Source organism: Ambystoma mexicanum, chromosome 13, assembly GCF_040938575.1.
Source record: "Ambystoma mexicanum isolate Mex_15411 chromosome 13, UKY_AmexF1_1, whole genome shotgun sequence".
Classification (NCBI taxonomy): Eukaryota; Metazoa; Chordata; class Amphibia; order Caudata; family Ambystomatidae; genus Ambystoma; species Ambystoma mexicanum.
Window position 1 is genome coordinate 176914717 of NC_090938.1, and position 14529 is coordinate 176929245.

General features: G+C 44.6%; 1 protein-coding gene across 2 annotated transcripts in view; it reads left to right on the plus strand.

Annotated features, from left to right (window-relative positions):
• Window positions 1-14529, plus strand: part of CD53 (CD53 molecule) — a 171505-nt gene that overhangs the window by 132230 nt on the left and 24746 nt on the right. For both annotated transcript variants that reach the window (XM_069633563.1, XM_069633564.1), the window contains exons 5-6: window positions 6122-6211; window positions 13678-13788. In XM_069633563.1, the coding sequence (XP_069489664.1) occupies window positions 6122-6211; window positions 13678-13788 (201 nt within the window). The remainder of the gene's footprint in view (window positions 1-6121; window positions 6212-13677; window positions 13789-14529) is intronic.

Here is a 14529-nt window from a genome sequence, read left to right on the forward strand (position 1 = left end):
CTAACCTGCGACTGGGCTTTCTGTTCCCCGTTTCCTCCTATGGTTCCTTGCTTCCAAATTGCCTGCTCTCCCACTCCTCCGTTGTTAGCTCTCTGCTTCCTTGTATTGATCCGTTGCAATAGGATTTCCTCGCTGTGTACTTGCCCCTATGACTTAGAAAGCAGACCGTTGCTTCCCAAAGCTAGGTCCACACATAATAAATAATAATAATAATAATAATAATAATAATAATAATAATAATAATAATAATGAATTAAAAAAGAAATAAGAGAAAATACATGTGAAAGTACTGCCCCAATGACAAGGAATTAACAGAAATGGGACAGTGTCACAATCTTCATCGAAGTTTATTATTTAACTGAACAAAATCTTCCACAAAATCTCCCAAAAATATAACATAAACATCGATATCCTAAAACACAATGGCCCTCACTATAAGGGTGGCGGAATGGGTTTACCGGCACCGGTAAAGGTGCCGGTGCCAGTAAAGCCGTTCCGCCCTATTACGAGGTCTCCTCGCGGGACCCGCAATGGGTGCCTGGAAAAACCAGGCGTCCTTACCGGGTCCCGCGAGGGGACCAGGGAGCTAACAACGGGCCCGTCATTAACGGGCCCGTTGTTAGCTCCATCCCCATTCCCATTCGAGCCCTATGGGGGCTCGAATGGGAATGGGGATGGACTGGATCCGGGTTCCTCGGACGGGGAATTACCGGGTCCACCAAGGTTGCGATGGCCCGGTAATTCCTCATTCGAGGAACCCGGGCCCGGATTGCGGTATGGAGGCAATCATGCCGCAAAAAGCGGCATGGTTACCTCCAACCTTCTAATGAGGCCCAATGCATTCATTTAAAACATAATACAATAATTATTTGTGCTACCCATTTAGGTCTTCAGGTGCACAGACTACATATTTTATACAAATTGACGAGTCGCAGGTTTACGGAGTGCGGTCACCTAGATTAAAAATCCTATGCACTGAAGAACCGCTGCATCCATTTTATTTTTTAAAAAAAGGTAATTCTGACCCTTTGCAACCAAGCTCAATATTTCACTAGCTAACTTTCATAAGTAACACAACTTGAAATGGTTATAGTTATGTTCTTTACAACTTTTGAGTAGAATGTGCATCTGGAGGAAGCTAGATGCACCTTCACCAAATACCCCAAATAAAATTAACTAAATGCATGAACATCCTCTATTGAAAATGTGAGCTTGATATGCAAAAGGCAATCGTGCAGAATACACATTATTCTATTTGAGCCCTTATGGGCCATAAAACCGACTAATAATTTGTGCAGATGGTTAATACATTCCATACTTGGATGAGGAGCAGTTCAGCTCCCTTAGCCACTTACTGTATTTCAGTACATGGCGATTTTAACTTAATCCTCATTGTCCCATGGAATTTTGGCTAATTGAAGACCTTAATTTTTCCATCATTGTAGATAGTATCTCGCCCCACCCTCCCTGCCCCATGGGTTTCTCATACAGCTCACATAACAGGCAAAAATACATATGGGTTTCAAATGTCTGGTTATTGTGTCCTCACATTTCCATATTTATCTGACTATTTCTCCACAATACATTACTAGCAGCCATTTTGAGAAATGGAGGCAAGTCAAGAGTCTACTTGCACTAGAGCACGGGTCCGCATCCTTTGGCTCTCCAGATGTTTTGGACTACAACTCCCATCAGTGTTAGCCAGTATAGTCAATGGTGAGGCATCATGGGATTCGTAGTTCAAAACATCTGGAGAGCCAAAGGTTGCAGACCGCTACGCTAGAGCGATTCTTCTTGGTCAAATAGGGCTTAAGGCCCAATTTGGCTTCAGGGGCAATTAATGCCCTAGGTGACTGCTTCCCAAACTGTCCTAGGGTCTGGAATGTCCAACCCTTTTCTAATAGAAATCCCCAATTACCATAACATTAATTACCGGACACAGGGCACAGTCTTCATTGGCACCCACAATCCTGGCCCCCCTCCATAGCATGGGGAGTAAAGGAAGCTTCTTTAGGAAAAGGAACAGAAAGCCTGGCACCTACTGTCACTACTGCATGGGTGGAGCCAATGACAACTGCCAAGAGATCCTGTAGATCCTTCTTTTATTTACTTTGTTATCAATTGTAAGACATCTTTTGCTTGACCAGCTATATTGACCATGAGATTCCACCCAATTGATATTCAATGTGATCCCCCTTAGTAAAGGTTTGCCTATTTCAAAGGAATTGATGGATGTAGGCAGGATTTGCTTGCAGGTCATAAAATGATAATGGTTTGCCTGCATATTCATTGCTTTGTTAAATAATACTGTCACAGAATTTAGGAAGCTGTGCAGCATCCATATCACAAACTATCAGGAATAGGGTGCAGATGGACACACTGTCAGCAGGGTGTGCCGTCTGTGTATTGCAGTAGGCAGTCTCCACTTTGGAAGTCAGGGATCATTTCTAAAAGTGTGAATGGTCATTTGGTAGAGTGTGCTGGCCAACTAGTATCTTTAAAGGAAAGACTACAGTCCAGTACACAAAGGGTGCCAATGTACAGGCAGAAGAATACAGTGGTGACTTCCCCTGCATGAAGGAGCTGTCCAGTTAAAGCATTGAATGGTTTTCGTATAGGTAAAAAAAACGGTGTTTACCAAAAAAACAGGGGTTGGGGGGGACCCCCCCAAAAAATAAAAAAGTAAAAAACATTTTTTTTTTCGATCCTTTTGTTTTCGGTACTTTTGAGTCGATTCTTTGACCATTCGACCCTTTTTTTTAGAATCCTTTGACCTAAAACCCATGAAGGATAATCGTCCTGAACTTTGCAATATTGTGAAGTTTTCCATTTGGATCTCCTCCTGTAGGTAGGATATTGTGGAACAGGGTGACTTGTACAGTATATATCTGAGGTCTACAACCTTCAGCTCTTTACATGGTTTGGTATACCACTTTCATGATCCCCATCATTGAATATGCTGGCAAGGGATGATGGGAGCTGTAGTCCCTAATGTATGAAGAGCCAAAGATTGCAGTTCACTGTGATATCCAGTGATAAAATTGTAGGAAATAATAAAGAATGAATTTATAAAGATGAAAAAATATTGCAAGAAATAATAGAGCAGGCAAAGAAAACCTAACACAAGAAAACATATCAAAATAAAGAAAAGAAAATGTAATGATAGTGGTGTGTTTTAGGTGTAAAAAATAAATAAACAGATTTAGGTTAAAATTGGGATACAGGGGAGGGAGACTAGGAGAGTTTAGGCGTAGGAGGGGTAAGGGGGATTCTCCCCCACCCCCACGGAAATTAGGTATTTTTACAATGTGCACTGTAAAAGGCATTTCAATATTTTTTCTTGCAATGTTGTTTGCACAATTGTAAGTCTCTGTTATTTCTGCAATGAAATCACAGTGAACCTTCACTGTTAGCTATGGTGCTGCTATTAACATGTGTACTGCGAGACAAGTTACAAGTAGGTAGTCCTGAAAAGAGAACATTTGGATCGAAAAGGTTGTAACTCTGACCTTCTCTCGACGTACTCTTCTATTTTCCAGGAGTAAGTCATGAAGAAGTACGAGTTCCACCTGATAACCTATTTGTGTATTGACTTGTTCCACTCCAGGAGTAAGTCAAGGAAAAGTCTGTTTACTACCAGTACCTTTTTTGGGAATTACTCACTAGGTCTTTCCAAGTATGATTTGGGATATGCTGCCCCGCACAGAATAATGAGGGTTATGCATTTAAACTCTGACATCTCAAGCATTTTGTTGATCAGGGAACATATTCATCATTCCAAAGCCCACCTCATGATTGTGCAGGACATCGCCATAATGTAACTATGGCCAGCACATACTAGTGCCTTGCGTGATATTACATAAAACAGCCTCAAAGGTTTCGGGCAGGTGCACCCTGGCAGTGCACGTGCCAGTGAAACTGTGCACCAGCCCTCTAACAACAGCAGTAAAGCCTGCTGCAAGGTCTGCCGCCATAGTGGAGCCAGATCACCTCTAGTTCACCCCCAAATACTCCTCAGACAGCGGGGCACACTTTGTGAGCCTGTTTAGAGGTGACCTGCAAACTGTGAGACCTTTTCACTGCTGGGGTACATCAGTGCATCCAGGCCACCCAGTGATAAAAGGTACCCTTGCTCAAATCTTCCAACCCACTAGTGTTTGTCCTGAGTGCTGGTCTCAACAAGACAGAGATAGTTTGGGGGATTATAGTAATTTTTGCAGCAGTGACAGTTTAGAAATGCACCCTTATATGTGATTGATTATCAAAATGCCCCATGGGTGATTTTCCAGCGCATAACTGCAACGAGCACCTTATTTTTTAGAAACTACAATGTTATTCATTGCATGTATTTGCTAGTTTGGATCCTTTTTCACATGTGCACATAATTTGAGCACAATGTAGCCAACTGTCCTGCATTAGTTCTAACACCTGGGACGGCGCTAGGATCTGTGCCTCCTAAGGCCACGTGGACCTTGGCTTCCTGCTTCTTACAGAGTGGCCGAAATTGATGTTTTTCAGGCCAATATGTTGCACGTTTACCTCACAGCATATAATAGTCAGTGCTTAACCTTTTGGGAGCGGTAGCCTTCACATTCTAAACATAAAAAGTGGAAGTCAAAATAAATTCATTCATCCCTGAGTTGTAGGGAGTAAAACCTAGTTGGTAAAACGATAGGTTGAGCTTCCTGCCTTTTGGAAATTTCCAATCTGGTCACGGGTGGTGGACAGTTGGACTCTGTGGGATATTGAAGCAAAACAAAATACAGTCAACATAGAACACTTCTGAGGTTCCAGAATCGGACACCATGTTTCAAACCCTGTGGGGTTCAGGTTCAATATGAAAAATGCATGAATACAGATTGTACATGCATACCACGCCATGCCATATTTTCATTCATTTGTATGGCGGAGTAGGTAAATGACTATTCCGTCTCCCCTTGCTCTCGGTCATAATAATAATCCAGCATTTTCGTCAGCATGACAGGTGCTGTAAATGCAAAGGATTCCTATGGCATATGCCTGCTTTCTAAACCAGAAATAAGCATGTGGATTCCATAGGAATCCCTTGTAAATACTGCCTCAACTTTACACCTCCCTTTTGCACTCCGACATGGTCATGAACAAATTACTGCGGAGGGATCTTGTTTGCACCTAGGTGCAAAGTATCAGGTCCGATGGGCGTAAATTATGGAGAGCTCAAATGTGAATCCCCTTTGTACTCTATGCAAGACTTTCAATTCCTGTCTCCCATTGAAGCTTTATCAAAAAAAATATTTTTCTCGATTTAAAGACACCTATAAAGCTGAACGGAAGCGCAGCGGCCATCCTAGGCTGCCCCCCTAAGGTTGCCTTTAATGAATAATCAACACCGTCAAAAATGCGTGGAAAATCGTGAACCCAAACCCTGTATGGTCCTGAAGCTTATTCAGGGTTACCAGCACCAGCTGCAGTTCGGAGATGGGTGGGAAGCCCAAACTGGCCTCTGATTCTACAACAGTGTTGCCAAACCCAACAGCATTTGCTTTATCGACCAAAGAAGACGCGTGAACTACTTATAGTGGGTGCTGGGAAGGTACAAACGAAATGGCAGGAGCACACCGATTTATGTGGCAGGCACATTGACCCACTGAGGTCGCCAGTGAGAGCATTAGCCAGTTATTCTGCGTAGAGGGAGATGTCCCGTTCTGTCCGGGGAAGGGACTTTGGTGTTAATCCAGGAAATCCCACATAAGACTTCTAATCCTGCAAGATCTCTTCTGTCCATGCAACATGACCCAGAACTGGTAATATTCTGCTGAACTGCACAATTCCACACTCAGTGAATCTAGCTAACCATATGCGGGTTGTGCGCATGCGCTGATGTCTGGCAATTTGCATAATATCTCCCATTTCGCATTAAAGTGATTGTTCCAAATACTTAATAGAATTTTCAAAACTCAATATAATGTTCTGCAAGTATTTTTTGGCCAATTTAGCCCCAATTGTCCATGCCTTTCAGGTGCATGCAATATTGTATTTGCTGGAAAATCTACTTTCTTTATTTTTAAATGCCACAAGATCTTTAAAAGAAATGTGCCTGACATGATGTGCTGCTAACATGATGTGTGCTTTGGTTGATTAGCTCGAAAGATACCTTGGACAAGAACTCCAGGAAGGACTTAGGCAGCAGAAAAACGAAACTCTGAAGCTGTGGGATAAAATCCAGCAAAATGTGAGTGATATTAATATTGATATCTTATTTGTATCGCATTGACAGAAGTATATTGAAATTATTCTTGAAGTAACATTCTCTGATCGAGTCATTATCCTTACATGGAGCAATGTTTTCCATCTATCATTTGATCTGGGTCCAGCTTAAAGGGGCCTGTTTTTTCTGTATTGACTATGCATGTTGGTCAAATGTGAACCTAATTTGCCCCTTGGGGGCGTAACTGTCGACTGTTATTGTTACTCACTTGTATCCTTATCAGAAGATTGAAAACCTGTGCTATCCGGGCGTAACTGTCGACTCTTATTGTTACTCACTTGTATCCTTATCAGAAGATTGAAAACCTGTGCTATCCGGGCGTAACTGTCGACTCTTATTGTTACTCACTTGTATCCTTATCAGAAGATTGAAAACCTGTGCTTTCTTTGACCGGGTTCATCCCTGTGAGCTGCCGATAGCACACTTAGTTCCATGACATGTGTTTAACCCACGGATCTCCTGAGCAATTTTCCATTAATGGCATACCATGTTTCGACGAATTCTATTGCCTGCAAGAAAATCAACAGCATTTAATGTTAAACATACAAAATACATTTCCTCGCTCTGTCGTTGTCTTTCAGTCTTCCTCTGTGTATGACATCTTTTAACCAGTTGTATGTGATTTTACCGACCACAATTACAGAGTGGTACATTTAATTGCAGTCAAAATACCGAAAAACACAGATTGTTGTTATTTATTTTTAATTTGGGGGTGGGGGTCCCTCCCAAGTCCCCATATTTTCTACACTTATAACGTCACCCCCAAACCTATCCTGACCCATTTTAACCCCTTACCCCACTTCCTTTGATATATTTATTTAATTTTTTCAGTGTTACGCAGTGTTATTTGCATAAAGAGGTCTGGGAAACCCTCTACCGCTACGAACACGGCCCATTGACCTGTTCTTGAGTGGATGGTCCCCGGGAGGGTCTCAACCATGCTTAGCTCACTATGCTTTCCACAGAGGAGACATTTCCATACACATATCAGTCTTTGTTCAACCCATAGGTAGTCCAGCACCGAAATGGTAGGCAATTCTCTTCTGAACAGCAACCCCAGACACGTGTTTCGGCCTAGTCGGGCCTCATCAGTGAGGTGGAGCTGTGCCTCTCTAAGCACAGTGAGCAAGGGGTCCAAGTCTGGATTGCCCTGGTAACTTAGGGTGAGAGCCCAAAGTACCCAGAATTTGCATAAAGAGGTCTGGGAAACCCTCTACTGGAACGAACATGGCCCATTGACCTGTTCTTGGGTGGATGGCCCCCCGGAGGGTCTCAACCACGCTTTAGCTCACTATGCTTTCCACAGAGGAGACATTTCCATACACATATCAGTCTTTGTCCCACCCATAGGTAGTCCATCACCGAAATGGTAGGCAACTGGTGGCAGCAGTTTACATTTATAGTATTTTTACTTAACCATATTGCGTTTACAGCGTTTGGCTCAAGACTTTGTCCAGTGCTGAAAATGTCCATCCCGCAGAGTCTTTTGTTCTGTCCTTTGGTCATTTTGTCACTTTGCTTTCCCCCAGGTCAAACAGACCCAGGAATTCCTTATTTGGGCATGCAGCCTCCTACGAAAATCACAACTTTAGCAGGCTCCACCATGTCAGGTGTGCTAGTGCCCAGGAAGAGGATTGGGACTGTCTCGTCCCAATCCACACTGCTGGTGCCAGTATGTCTGGTATGCCTGAATGACCGGGACCACCATGGACCGTGATTGGTCCAGGTCTGGCGTGCATGCAAGAGAGCAGATCTTCAATAGGTTATCCCAGATTTGAGCGCAAAACAAATCTTGGATAAGAGAAGGCACAAACAATTTCTCACACCATGAAAACCAACGGATTAATACTAGAGCCGTTTACCGGACATGTCCCAACACAAGGGTTAGGCAGAGTCAGGCAATTAATAATAACCACCCATACTTGACAGCCCTTTCCTTTCCCCACAGGGATAAAAGGCGGAGCACGGAAGAACACTTAGAGTGTGGCCAAACGCACGAGAAAGCAGCTATTCTGAACTAGCAGTTCAAACAGAGGAGAAAGGCAGAGAGACATGGAGGGACAACGGCGGATGGGGGAATTGCCATTGTTCTTTTCAACTCAGACCTGCATAGCCTCTGAAAGGGGAATCTCAAGACTGGGAATGGGAAATACAGCTGGCATGTGGTGTGACAGGTGTCAATGGCACATGGGGCGCTCCCGCACTGATAGCCAAAGCCAGGAGAAGCGCTTGCTGCCATGGTGCCGTCCTTGACCAGTGAGAAAAGGTTGCAGGCAGCAACATTGTTGAACAAAGAACTTGTGTAAGTGAACCATAAAGAAACCAGAGGAAAAGGTTCAGAAGCAGCGTGGTCAGGCATCGCGGGGACGTTCATTCAAAGGACTCTGACTGAAGCCCATTTTTGTGTTGTTTGTTGAATAGGGCTTAAGAGAGGCTAGTGTGAAGTGTCAAAGTGGTCCTATGAGGGTTGAGCAAAAACTCTTCATACAATGGAAAGTCTCTGACACATTGAGGAAAGATTGAAGTGGTCGTGTTGGGGTGGAGCCAAAACCCCAACACATTCGAAAGACTTTGATAGATATTTAGGGACTTGAGCCCAGCCAAGGGAAGTCATGAAAGTGATGCCAACACTTTAGGGGAAGGGAACCCCGAAGGGAACCCCGAAGAGCAAAGAAGCAAAGAGGAGGGTCTGAGCCCGGGAGAGGGGGATCCTGGGTAACACACCCAACGGAAATGTGTGAGAATGGCTAGGTCAACCCAAAGGAGGGATGTCAAAGGAAGAGCAAAGGGAAATTAATCCTGCATGGTGAGAAGCAAAGTGAACTGAAAAATTGGCAAATGTGAACCCGGTTGAGGGATGCCTATGAATCGGGGTGAAGCTTGATACACCCGAGAACATTGTGCTGTGATTAACATAGTAAGAAGGATCAGAGCCCATCAGAGGGAGATCCAAGGGGCCAAGAGCAATCGTCCAAGGTGCAAGATCACTGAAGGAACGTTTTGGTACAGCAGGCCTCTTCAGCCAAGAGACCTTTGCAGGAAAGAGACATGGCCATGGAAGGTCCAGGCTTTGTTGATAGGAACTGTAATCTCGTGCTGGCAAGGCCCAGGAGAGTGCTGTGCTCAAAGGTCCTGCCTTGTCCCATGCTAAAAATGTGGGTAAGGGAGACCCAGCAATACCATCTTGACTTATCATTTTGAGAAGACTTCTTTTTTTTCTTATGATCATTATCCCACACCCTTTTGTAACATAGTGGTAAGGATTGGCAATAGTTTATTTTTTAGTATAGGCTCTTTTTATTTGACACAATGCCAGTAAGACTGCTTCATTATTATTTGATGGTCATAGCCATCTTAGATTTAGGTTTAGATTAGGCATTTTTCTCACCCATTCTATAGTTTATTAAATACCCTTGAGCTGTGATCTCTTGTTGCCACCATTAGTTCCCTACACCTCCCAAAGAGCCTCATCGTAAGTATTCCTGGGCCATGAAGCGAACAGACCAGCTTGAATCCGGGGTGACGCAGAGGAGCGCCGCCATCCCGAGTTGACACCCGAGACATAAAGAATCACCAGCTTGTGGTGTTGGGCCCTCTCCCACCAGGTTTCGTAGTCCTAGCTCCTCTGGATTGCGATTTAGTGAGAGTGAGCCACACCGTAAGCATTCGCAGTCCCTGTGTAGCCCTGCTGTGGTGACAGTCATTGTAGGAACCCTGTCTGCTTGCCTGCTCCTTGTGCCCTGAGACATGCTGCACTGGAACTGTTCTCTTTTCTTCACTGAGAGCTGAGAAAAGGCTACTGTCCCGCCACAGGTGATCGTCCCGTCCTACAGCCGCTGAGAGCCGGAGCGACGTGCAACTGCAGGAGCTGAACCTACACGTGACCTGGCCTTGACTGGCAAAGGTTGGCCTGGGCTGTGTTGAGGGTCGGTGAGTACTTGCATCACTTATCGGTGGCAACATGGGACAGCCACTGTTCTTTACGCAAGAGAATCCCTAAAAATATACTCACCTTAGCTGGGCTAGCCTGCGCTCCCTAGCTATTCCCAAAACCCAAGTGTCGCTCTGCCTGCAAGGGTAGACCCTCATCGAATAGTAGGACACTGTTCTTCATCACCTCAAGCCCCTTCCTGAACTGCTACATCTTCCTGAACAGGGCCCGCTTTCTCGTATTACGCACAACTGTGCGTTTTGAAGGCACTACTGTACTTTTGAGCACAAGGGTCCCCACTTCTTAGGGCTGGACTGCTTAAGTTAGGCATCAATTCTGTAGAACTGCCTAATGCTCTATTTGTCTCAACCCACCATTCTGTTGCAGGTTGTGGCTTTGTTTTCCTCTTTACCGCATTAGGTGAAACATAACTGCATATATGTTAAATAGTGAAAGGCGTGTGTGGTAACTGTTTTATATTACTGCGGTTTCTTTGTGTTGAATTAATAAGGCCTATAATAAATGTATATGTATTTTTTATATACACTTGTCTAAGTGTATTCTGTGGAGGTTTACTGTGTGTGCTCATTGTGGGCTTCCGATCACTCTCATGACTATCTTCCATACCGGTACCGACTCCGCCCTGGTTCAATGGTGACTTACCGGTCTAGTCCAACCTTTGCGGGACCAGTAAGTCCCCATTGAAAAATCCATTCCCCATTCCCATTTGAGCTCCCATAGGGCTCAATGGCAATGGGGAAGTAGCTAATAACGGTACCGCAAATTGCGGTACCGTTATTAGCTCCGAAGTCCCTTAACCGGTCCCGTCCACAACGCCTGGTAAAACCAGGTGTTAAAGGAGGGACCCGCTAAGGGACCTCGGAATAGGGCGCAAAGGGATTACCGGCAGCAGTGTCCTTACCGGTGCCGGTAATCCCTTTGCGCCCAACTCAGAATGAGGCCCATAGTCTTCACCACCTGCCAAACTATTGTGATTGATCTGGCTTGTCCAAAAGGTTCCCCTGTTCCCATAAACTAGGGTGGCCTCCCAAACCTCTGCCCACCAGGTCAGAGTTTAGAAATCCATCTTAACACTCCCTAAATTACTCATTACTCTCAATCTTTGATTCAGTAGCTATACATAGTAACCACACTCAATTCATATACCCACTCTGTATCCACACTCATTTAGTTTCTGCACTCACTAATTGTGCTCAGTTCCTCAATATTTTTCTCTCCTTAACTGCACTAATATAGAATTTAAGAATCACTCACTCCCTCTTATACACACTCACTCACTTTGCCCAATATTTTGGTAAAAAGTACAACTATGAATTATTCCATATTTATTCTCAGTTGCCTAATACAACAAGGAGCCAATTTTCCTCCTGCATGTAATTTGGTGGCAGGGAGGCTTTACTTGTAGACATACATTTTGGGTGCTCCTGATGCCACATTTTGGTAATTTACACAGTGGAGTGCAAGTGTGCAGCGCAACAGTGTGCGTGGATTCATGTACACCCCCTTTTTCTCTACATATTTGCACTCCAATATGGGCAAATTAGTAAACACTGCCTACCATGCTCGCATTGCAAGCAGCATTTACAATCACAAATAAACGCTTCCTACCATCCGGTAATGGCCCCATGCCCCAACACAAAGTGGTGCATTGCTGTTAGTATCCCAGCATATTGTGCTCGTGTTTTTTCAAGTTGAGAAACGCTGTGTTTCCCGTTTCTCAACTTGAAACAACTACAATCGCTTTCCATGGTGGCTATCGCCGCAACAGGGATGCGCAGGGAACATTAGTGTTCCCAGCGAGGGACAAGGGAATGGCAGGTAGGTGGGGTGGGAGTTGGGAGATTGGATATGTGGAAAAGGAGGGTGGGGTGGGGGAAGGGGACAGGGTGGAGCGCAGGGGCGCTTGTACCTCGGTCCCGGCGGGAGAAAAGGGTGGCCTCCCACTCTGAGGAGGCTCAGAATGGGGGCTGTACTGTGAGGTAAAGCCCCAGTTCTGAGCTTCCTGATTGGATGGTAGGCTGCCACGTCCCTCCTCGCCGGGTACTAATTGTCAGTAATGCGTCTAAGTGTCAGTTATGAGTGTGCCTCTTGGCAGCTGAAGAGGCCTATTCTACTCTCATGCTACAAGTACAAGGTATTTGTTCATGTTTTATATTTAAACCCAGCATACCATTGAAGGTTGTTGGTAGCTCATTGTCTACACTCAAACCCTCACTGATGCTCGTGCAACATGCTACTGTCATAAATCATCACTTATATATGTGTAAACTTGATCCCCATCAATACAAACCAACCAAACATCTAAAATTGGTCAAAACCTGACATGTCCAGATTCGCCTTCCACAATCAAACCCTCCAGGTTTCATTCTGATCATTTGTGTTGGAACTTCTACAGCGGTTACACACAGGATCATCTCAGTGATCTTTGACACACTGTGCGCATTGTTTTTGTTACACAGTGCTAGTGCTGCAAAAAAAAGCATCCTCAACATCAATGCTACAACAACACAGCTCTCATGACACGTTGCTGCAACGTGCAACACGTGTTGTCCGAAATGAGTTATTCATACATCATAATTTGACAATCAGTCTACATAAACAATCAGCCATGACAACTTCACAATTTAAAATAATGTGTGCTTGGTCTGGACATATTCTGTATGTTGCCCATTCAGCATTTCAAAGGGAATTGTGATAAACCTCATTAGTACCTGGCGAGGGGGATGGGAGGTGCCGGCGTCTGAGCCAATCAGGAGGCTCAGAACAGGGGCTTTACCACACAGTTACACCCTGCTCTGAGCGTCCTCGGAGCTGGAGGCCGTCATCTCTTCCCTCGCTGGGCTCCCCGCGCCCCAACCCTTCCTTCCCCACGCCTTATCTCAACTTGAGAATAAAACACTATTAGTACCCTGATACAACGTGTTGGGCTAGTGATAGCAACTTAACCCTCACAGGGGGGCTTTACCGGTCAGGAAATGGCCCAGGGCTAATATCAAAGCCCTCGCTTCACTAGGGCTTCTAACCCATGCCGCGGCACATTACTATTGCTTACTTCATAGGTTGGAAAAAGATGCATCGCTCTTCCGTATCTTATTCCAAACTTCTAGTGCATATTAACTGGTTAGATAGCACAGTGAGCTAAGTGCATGACCCTGATAGCTGTGCTCAGTGTGCTGTGGCAAGTTCGAATCCCGGCAGGGTCCAACTCAGCCTGTCATCCTTCTGAGTTTGATAAATTGAGTACCGCTCTGTGGGATAATAATGTCTTCTGTTATTTCAGCGCTCTGAGTCCTATGGGTGTGTAGAGCTAAATACAAAATGTGTTATTATTGTTGCATACTGCTGCGCTAGTCACTTCAGACCCTGCCATCAGTGCCAAAACATTGTCAGCAGGCGTCCTCTACCCCGTTCTCTGTTAACAAACACCCTCTACCTGCGCCACATATTGACTTGACCATGTACTGTATTTCTCTTTCAGCTCAAGTGCTGTGGTGTGTACAATGCCTCTGACTGGAAACCATCAGTTCCTGCTTCATGTTGTGAACAGAACACCCCAGACTGCTCTGCAACAGCAAATTACTTCAAGGATGTGAGTACAATGTAAATATATATGGTAATACAGGCCCGCCCTTTATTATAGTTAACATGTTAAAATTGGTCATAACATGAAAGCATGGAAATGTAGGTCCCTGACCCACACACACACATTGCATACTACATGGCCATACATGTTTGTATGCACCATTGCATTCTGGAGCTGTTTATCCAGTTGTATGTTTTTCATTTCATTATAAAACTCAAACTCAGGGGTTTTGATAGGCCTGGGAAAGATTCAGGGCTATACCAATGTCGGGTCTGTCTGGACTCAGGGCTAGCTAGTATTTTGGTTGTAGCCCCTGAGCTTCTATCTGGGGCCACAACCATAGCCCCTCTGCCCTCCACCCGCCCCCCCCCCCCAGCAACTCCACTGCTCCAACTCCTTGATTTACCATGGGAAAAGCAAAACTACAAGACCCACAATGCAAAGACAATGGTATATGAATGACCAAGGCAATGTACAGAGCACACATGAAAGCTTATTCCTCCTCTTCAGAAAACAGGACCTGAACACACTCTTCATACCTCCCAACTGTACCTTTTTAAAAAAATGTATCTATATTGCTTTTTCAGACAAACTGTATAACAAACAATTATAAAATTAAAACGAAAACCCATCAACCTTCCATCCCCAGCGCTATGTTAATTATCCCCATCCATCAACCAATTTTTCCAAAAATCAAAGAAGCGTAGACCCTGGCCCCTGGGTCTTTGAATAATGTATCCCACCTCT